This window comes from Carassius carassius, chromosome 4 (genome assembly GCF_963082965.1).
Source record: "Carassius carassius chromosome 4, fCarCar2.1, whole genome shotgun sequence".
Classification (NCBI taxonomy): Eukaryota; Metazoa; Chordata; class Actinopteri; order Cypriniformes; family Cyprinidae; genus Carassius; species Carassius carassius.
Genome location: NC_081758.1, coordinates 1639836 through 1648639, shown reverse-complemented (window position 1 = coordinate 1648639; position 8804 = coordinate 1639836). Strand labels below are relative to the sequence as shown.

At 42.8% G+C, this 8804-nt stretch overlaps 1 protein-coding gene across 1 annotated transcript; it reads right to left on the bottom strand.

The window, feature by feature from the left end:
- Nucleotides 1-4176: 4176 nt before the first annotated feature.
- On the bottom strand, nucleotides 4177-8257 carry LOC132131895 (keratin-associated protein 5-3-like). The gene is made up of 2 exons (XM_059544049.1): nucleotides 7468-8257; nucleotides 4177-4304 (listed from the first exon to the last, which is right to left on the bottom strand). The coding sequence occupies exons 1-2, from the start codon at nucleotides 8255-8257 to the stop codon at nucleotides 4177-4179; spliced, it is 918 nt and encodes a 305-aa protein (XP_059400032.1).
- Nucleotides 8258-8804: the final 547 nt, after the last annotated feature.

The following is an 8804-nucleotide window of genomic DNA, read 5'->3' as shown; positions in this document are numbered from 1 at the left end:
ATTTTTTTAACATGGTCACATCATCACATGGGTGTGGTTTTATATTATTTACCTGCTCACTTGTGTGGTGGGCGAGAAACAGAATCAGGCCCTGATATTTTTCTGTTGACTGTTATAATATAGTTTCAGTTGTGATTAGAGTTGTTCCGATTCCGATACTAGTATCGGAAATATCTCCGATACCACAACAAATTCTGGCATCGGCATCGGCGAGTACATGAACCCATATACCGATCCGATACCATTTTCAAGACCTAGTTATGAACGCTAGCTTTGCCTAACCGCTGCACGGTTCTTCTTCGCTGCTCAGAATGCATTGCAAACACAGGACGTTGTGCTGTAATGCCACAAGCAACCCCTGTTTAGAGCAGCGAAGAAGAAATGAAAACGCGTTAGCATCACTGATCTATATATGACTGGATCGCTCATCGCGTTCTAAACTGCCAACAGACAGTGAAGCCGCTTCTATATTATAGATCAGTGGTTAGCAATATGTCCGCTGTTTAGCAGTATTTCAGACTGGACCAACCAGACAGTAAAACGGCGACTAGGGACCAAGACGGTGCTGAAAATTTTAAAATGTGATGATACCAGCGTCTCTGTAGAACCGGTAGTAAGTTTGAGTATATTCGTTACCCGCAGCTGCGTTCAGTCGCTTCCGTGTTAGTCTAAGCGCAGGGCTCCAGACTGTAGCCGAATATATATACTAGTGTCTGTGAATATTAAACTGCAAAATACTATTTAAATATTACTCCTGCAAAGTCTACATCTCTGTGGGAGACGGGCGCAGATGCACGGGAGCTCGCTGTTTTGTGGCCTCTGCCGTGTGTCACTATATGAGGACTTGAACGCATAAACCGTCACTTCATGAGAATTTAACGTTTCATTTGAGAAAACTGTCATATCATAAACACAGACACTCAAAGATCTTCATGGCGAGTAAATTGACAATATATTAAGCTACTGTTGTAGCCTACAGTAGATTTAGCTACGTCTCTATGTAGTAATAATACGTCTCTATTAATAATAATAATTATGCCTAGACGGTTGCTTGTTTTTTACTTGTTTTGTTGTAAAGAGATTATCTGATTAATATAGAATTTTTTATATTCCTAGACTTATTTGTTGCAGTTTTTTATACACTAATATTGTAAAACTAAAATACTAAAATACCTTTTTTAGTTTGCGGTGTTAGATTTTTGGCTGCATTTGAAGTTCTTTTTCGCTTAAGAAATTAAATAATATTACTGTCAAATTCATGTCAGATAATAAAAATACTGTAATAAATACAGTAGTTAACCATGTATTTGTTCATGTTTTATCAAGGGATAAGTCTGGAGCACACCATAAAATAATTCTAGCAATTTACACAGGGCTAGTAGTATATACAGCTGTATATACAGATACACACCCAGGTATCGGATCAGTACTCGGTATCGGCCGATACCCTGAGCCCAGGTATCGGAATCGGTATCGGGAAGAGAAAAAGGGTATCGGAACATCTCTAGTTGTGATGAACTTTTGTTTATTTTTTTTTATGCCATGCTTTCATATCAGAGAACAGATGAGGTGAAGCTGCTTAAATACAGGGAGTGTGAGACAGGGAGAAGTAGCTCATAGTTGCAGGTATGTGCTGTGTAAAGGGTCAGGTAATTAATTTTAATTATGTCATGTCAGAAACAGGCTAGCACATTTTCATATTTCATAGGTGAGACAGGGAACAGGCGCAAGAGAAGAAGTGCAGGTAGGCAGGCAGGATACTGAACCCAACCATGCTAACCCGAAGCTCATTGCAGTGCAGCAGCTCACCAACAAAACTCTAAGGTTCCAAGAAAAGTGGTACCACGAATTTCCTTGGCTCCACTACAGTTCAGGAGTCAATGGAATCCTATGTTTTTTCTGTGCTCAAGCTTTTGGGCATGAAAAATCAAATTTGGCCAAGAATGCAGATCCAACATTTGTCAAAACTGGTTTCCGAAACTGGAAAAAGGCAACTCAAAAAATTTGCAGAACATGTCCAAAGCAATGCACACAAAGTTGCTGTCACTACCCACTGCCAAAAAACAAAACCAGTAGATGTCCAGTTATCTTCAGCCAAAGCTGCACAGCAACAGGAATCAAGATGGTGTCTCCTGAAAATTGCAGGCTCTGTACAGCTCTTGGCACGCCAGGGAGCTGCTCTTAGGGGCCATGAAGCTGAAGAGGGTAACTTAAACCAATTACTGAAAGTAAGATGTGAAGATGACCCTTTCAATTTTGCATCTTGTGTAACAAATAATCTTGTGTACCTGCGGTTTGGTGGATGTGTCTCTGACAAATGTCAGATTTAACAGTTAGTTTGAAATAAAAGTTTGTTTAACAGTGGAAATTGTGTTTCACATTATTTAAATTATATTCACACACAAAACGTGAAAATTTTTAGTGAAAGTTTTTGACTTTCACTAAAAATTATTCCCTCAATAATTATTCCCTCAAGTCTTGGCTATTCAACAATAAATAAAGCAAGACATCTTTTTCTTATACATAGTAGCCTATTATTCTTTTTGGCATAATTTATCATTATTAACAACTTAATTATTTCCTGGATTTTGCATCACCATAGTCCCTAACTGTATGTAAATGGAGGAAATGGGATTCAAATCGAAAACATTTTTCCCCATTTTGTGCCCCCCCCACTTCTCAAACCAAAGTTACACCCTTGTCTTTCCATAAATGTTATTGGTGATCATACGTTTGTATTTGTCTAGAGGGGGTGTACTAATTTATGCTAATTTAAACTATAATTTATTTATTTTTTTGATCATCCCAGCAGTAGACACAGGTCACAGCATTTCCCCCATCTGCATCTGTCTCTGGCTGTGCAAATACAGGTTTTGCCCAACTTCTTTGTTAGGGATTCTGACCATCAAAGTCCAAGTGGTCACTTTACCTCATAGGGGTACCAGGTTGTCCCGTTCAGCATCCATCATTCATCCACTATTCAAGCTATGTGGCCAGCCCATTGATGCTTTTACTTTGCTGCCTACATGATTGCATCTTTCTTGCCTCGCTGATGGTGAACGCTCTGCCATGTAGGTTTCCATTGGTGTGTTCCATTCTGATTTCTTGCATAGATAGATGCCACTATTGACTTCTATCTTTTTAGAACTGATCTAAATGACAGTGATTCTTGACTTGGTAGTTTTTCATTTACATTGTCTCCGATCAGTTCATTTGGAGTCCAATCTTTGCATTTTCTTGGTTAAGCAGGTTGTGCTTCTCTTCGACTCCTGTTGTTGTTCAAGTGATGATAGTGTCATCAGCAAAACATAGACGGTTTGGTCTTTCACCACTGATGTTGATGATACCTCTTCAGTCCAGTTGATGAAAGACTTCTTCAAGGGCAACGTTGAAGAGCTTTGGGGATTTTGCAGTCTTAGCCTCAGACGTCATTCCCATGGACTGTTGGCTAAACGTCTGATGCATATGGCACACAAAAGTGGAAAAACTTCAGGAGTGTCAAAGTCGTCATCGGATTGGTTAAATCCCACAGGTGTGTTGTGTTCTTTAACGTTCTGCCTAAAAACAAATATACCATGGTGCCAAACCCCCTCACGAAAGAAGAAAGCCATCGTGTTTGTAACTATGACGACCAGCGCTCATCAGGATCCACTAAATGCTGAATTTTAAAAAGTATGTGAAATATTTTAAGTTTGCAACATAGAATCTTTAAAATACGTTCAAGAGTTTACACAACGGTCTGTTAATGTGGCAACATTTCCACGCCTCGAAACGTGATAATGAATGAAACGAACTGTGATTGGTTGATGGACATGTCGGTCAAAGGGCCTCATGGGTGGGCCCTGGTCAATGAAAGCTGCCATGAATTCCAGACCTTCAGTTTGAACATGTGGATGTCACTGATTGTTCCATATCCTGACTGGAATCCTGTTTGTTCCCTAGGCTGCTGCTCGTCTAACTTTCTTGATAGATAATTAAGGATGACTCTGGTGAGTTTTGGATGATCTCTGCATGAGAGAAGGCAAGATATTTATACTTTATTAGATTTTTTTCAATGGGAGGATGTGTTTTGATTCCTTCCACAGCTTTGGCATGAAGCACTCCTTCATGTACCTGCTTGAAATGCACTGCAGTTGCTTTCCACAGGGTTGGGTCACTGGCTTTTAGTGATTCCATCTATATTCCATCTTTGCCAAGGGCCTTGTCATTCTCTGCTTGCTTAACCATGTCTCGTACTTTGTCTCTCAGCATGTCCGTGATGCCTGATGGTGAGGAAGGTTGGTTGGTTGGTAAAGCAACTAGCACTTTTGAGGTGAACAAGTTTGTATAGAACTCCAGACACTCTCATTCAGTGCTTGTAACTGTCCTTATGATTGGCCTGTTTGACTTCCTAAGGGTTGATATTTGGACTTCGTTTTTTGGCAATTGACCTGAGGCTCTGCTTCTTTAGTCCTGTGCTGAACAGTGTGTTGTGCCAGTATTTCTCAAGGTCTGCTTTTAGTTTATTGTGGATGAGTTTACAGAGAAGGCTGTACTCAATTATCTCTAAATAATCTATTGTCTCTTGTTGGAGACTGATAGTACTCATTTTAAACTTTAGGATGTCTTTGCTGAGAGGAAAAAAAAATAGGGGAAAAATTGCTGCATTTTGATGTCTCTAATGTATACAAGGATGTGCTGCAGTTAACTTATACTAGCATTCATATCTGCCTCTCTTCCAGTATATACACTGGTCACTTTTTACACTTTTTTTTATCAACCAATGGAAAAAATCCAGTGTCATTATTTGATTTTATTTTTCTTCTTTCAAACCCAAAAGGTGGTTAGGTTTCTCTTTCCCATATAATTAAAATAAATCGGAACAAAGGCTATTAAGCTTCAGAAACTATGCATTGTTGCTGACTTTCAATGAACTGCGGGGCTTAATTTACATCTAGTCATGACCACATTTAATAGACCTGCTGACAGCATGAAGTGTAACTGGTAAGAGAACCATCTGGTTTAAATAATGGCAGAGTATCTGAAGACATTAATATTTTCTTGAGACAAATAAACAAACTGTTAAACCAGCTCTTATTTGGCCAGCAAACCACAGGAGAACCTAAAGCTTCTCTTTTGATTCTCATAACAAATTTAAAAAGATGGTTGACAGAAGAGAAGTTCTGAATGGCAGTGAAGAGACATAATTGGCAACATATTCAGTGGTTCTCAACCACGTTACTGGAGACCCCATCCCAACACTGCACACTTTGAATGGCACTCCCATTTCAGGTCTTGGAGTTTCTACTAGTGAGCTGATGACTTAAAACTTGTGTGCTTGATTAAGAAAACATGCAAAATATGTCAGGACGGTCCCAAACATACACCAATAAAGCACACAGGCTCACATCTGCTTGACGCCATGTACACTCTTAAAAATAAATGATGTTTCTTAAACAAATTTTGGCAGGAGCATGCACAGATAAATCACACGGCCAGTTCATCAATAGCGATTGCACAGTTTGCCAATCAGCTCAAGAGAAAACACCTATAAATAATCATGTAAGTCCTATCTTCGTCATCTCTCGACTTTCAGCATTCGGTTCGCTCTATTTGCCGTCTTAATCACAGAATTTTCCGTCTAGTGAGGTCTGTACCGGGGATTTTTTCAGATCTGCCACTATTTGCGGGCCCCATGATCACTCCTTCCCCGCCAGACATGGCCGCCGAGCACCAAGCGTTATCGCGACAGCTGCTCTTCTCGACCAGCCACACGCTGTGGCCAGTAGACCGTGCAAAGCCCCGAGCTCGCCTCGCTCGACACCACCATTGTCCCACTCAAGACCTGGCTCTCCTTGAGCGCTGGATCGCAGCAGGCATTCAACGAGCCCGGGCCGCTCCCCAGATCTCATTGCAGCAAAGCCCACTCACTTTCCTGCTGCGGCTCAGCCTTTCACCGTGGCTTTTCTGACCGCAGTGCAGTTTGAGGCTGCCTCCACTAGCGGCGCAGACTGTGTTGTAAATTAATACATTTTCAGTTGAAGATGCTAAATGCAGGTTTGTTTGTTAAACGACGTTATGACGTAATTCTGTCGGATGTCGATGCCATTTTTAACCATAAAGCCAACAAGGATTTTTTTCCAGAGTTGTCATCCACACTGAAGTTTCATGCAATTCTTCTGGCAGGATCTATTTATTTATGGAAATATTTCACAATTTTCTGGCGTGATCACTCAGAATTGATCTAAAACGCAACTGCCCTTGTGTTTTCCGCAGGACAACAATTGTGAGTAAGTTTTCTGTTGTCTTTTTAGGACTGTAATATGAAAAGCAAGCAAATTAAATATCTTTAGAAACCATGTTAAAGTGAATAGCACATAACTGCAAATTAACGTTACTGCTATAAACATGTCTATTGGTACAATGTGTTACAAGACTAAACATGCCTCATAGTTTCCACAGTCCATACGACAACGTCAAAACAGCATTTTCAAATTTATCCGCTCTGGATAGCGTTTCAAAAGGCTGGAAGGCCAAAACGAGAGGAAAAGATGCTTTTCAACAGGAACGTATTAATGTGGACAAGGCTTGAGGAATTGTCAAATCAGGCAACCAATTGCTAAGCCGGTAACACAGTAGGCTACCCAGGCATTTTTAGCTTGCCCCGTCAAATGTTACCAACCCTTCTACTTTCCCGCAGCAAACATCTACAGCAGCCGAAGCAAGCATAAAGCTGCTTCTACTTGCAACACCTGCCTGCACATCCCAGTATTTCCATCCTGTTATGTATAACCCCCCTTTTTTCTTTTCAGTGTCCTCCAGCTCACATAGCAGACATTAGCATAAGGCTGCCTCTGCTACCAGTGCAGGCTACACAGGTTCTTCAGGACATCACACACCCATCCCCTTCCCACTGCCTACAGCTACAGCAGCTGAAGCAAACATGAGGCTGCCTCCACTTGTAAACATGCCCACAACTCTTCCGCTCCCTCATAACTAATAACCTCATAACTCCCTCATCTACTAATAACCATTTTTCTGTTCAGCGGCCTCCAGCTCCCGTAGTAAAGGCTAGTGTGAGGCTGCCTCCGCTAGCAGTGCAGGCTGCACACGGGGTCTTCAGGATTCCCTTCTGTGATCTACAACACAAACAAGTGCGAAGCTGCTTCTGCTTGCAACACAGACCCTCACATCTCAGAACCTCATCGTCCAACCCCTTTAAAGCCAGGATGGCCCTGTTCACTCAAAACAGGGATGGCCCTGTTCACTCAAACTCCTGACCCACCATAGCTAACCCTCTTTAACATCCCCTTATCCATCCATCCATAAATAATCCTGCTCCTGCAGGAGCCTCTATCTGTATTTTTCCACTCCCACAGCAGTGTCTGCTCCTGCAGAAGCGTCTATGTGTATTTCCCCACTGACGCAGCAGTGTCAGCTCCTGCAGGAGCCTTTTCTGTACTTCTTCACTGCCGCAGCAGTGTCTACTCCCGCAGGAGTCTTTCTGCATTCCCTCACTGCCGCAGCAGTGTCTACTCCCGCAGGAGTCTTTCTGCATTCCCTCACTGCTGCAGCAGTGTCTACTCCCGCAGGAGTCTTTCTGCATTCCCTCACTGCCGTAGCAGTGTCTACTCCCGCAGGAGTCTTTCTGCATTCCCTCACTGCTGCAGCAGTGTCTACTCCCGCAGGAGTCTTTCTGCATTCCCTCACTGCTGCAGCAGTGTCTACTCCCGCAGGAGTCTTTCTGCATTCCCTCACTGCCACAGCAGTGTCTACTCCCGCAGGAGTCTTTCTGCATTCCCTCACTGCCACAGCAGTGTCTACTCCCGCAGGAGTCTTTCTGCATTCCCTCACTGCTGCAGCAGTGTCTACTCCCGCAGGAGTCTTTCTGCATTCCCTCACTGCTGCAGCAGTGTCTACTCCCGCAGGAGTCTTTCTGCATTCCCTCACTGCCGCAGCAGTGTCTACTCTCGCAGGAGTCTTTCTGCATTCCCTCACTGCCGCAGCAGTGTCTACACCCGCAGGAGTCTTTCTGCATTCCCTCACTGCCGCAGCAGTGTCTACTCCCGCAGGAGTCTTTCTGCATTCCCTCACTGCCGCAGCAGTGTCTACTCTCGCAGGAGTCTTTCTGCATTCCCTCACTGCCGCAGCAGTGTCTACACCCGCAGGAGTCTTTCTGCATTCCCTCACTGCCGCAGCAGTGTCTACTCCCGCAGGAGTCTTTCTGCATTCCCTCACTGCTGCAGCAGTGTCTACTCCCGCAGGAGTCTTTCTGCATTCCCTCACTGTCGCAGCAGTGTCTACTCCCGAAGGAGTCTTTCTGTATCTCCTCACTGCCACAGCAGTGTCTACTGATAGCAGCTCTCAGTGATATGTGTCGGTATGATAACAGCAACATTCACAAATGCCTACAGAACAAGCGGGAACCCAGTGTGCCTGTAGCTTTCTCTATTTCAGTTTTATCATGTGATAGAAAGTCTAAGGCCATCTCAAGCCGAAGGGGAAACTCATCTAATCTGCGGCCTATTATGCATCAAACTAAGATTGATGTAAAGACACAAATCACAGCCATCAAGTTAGCATCTTTAAACATTCGCTCACTAAAAAATAAATCATTTCTAATCAATGACTTTATAACCACAAACCATCTGGATTTTATGTTTCTAAACGAAACATGGCTTGAAGACAGCTGCAATGCAACAGTCCTTAATGAAGCAGCCCCTCCTAACTTCACTTACATGAGTGTCTGCAGGACTGTTAGGAGAGGTGGAGGTGTAGCTGCTCTATTTAAAGATGTCTATCAATGCAAGCAAGTGTCATTTGGT

Excerpts from the sequence above, each read along its gene's own strand:
- LOC132131895 (XM_059544049.1), bottom strand. The coding sequence starts at position 8,257 with ATGCAGAAAGACTCCTGCGGGAGTAGACACTGCTGCAGCAGTGAGGGA. Across the intron at positions 4,305-7,467 it reads GCAGAAAGACTCCTGCGGGA|TGCTAGTTGCTTTACCAACC; the intron begins GTAGACACTGCT and ends TCACCTCAAAAG.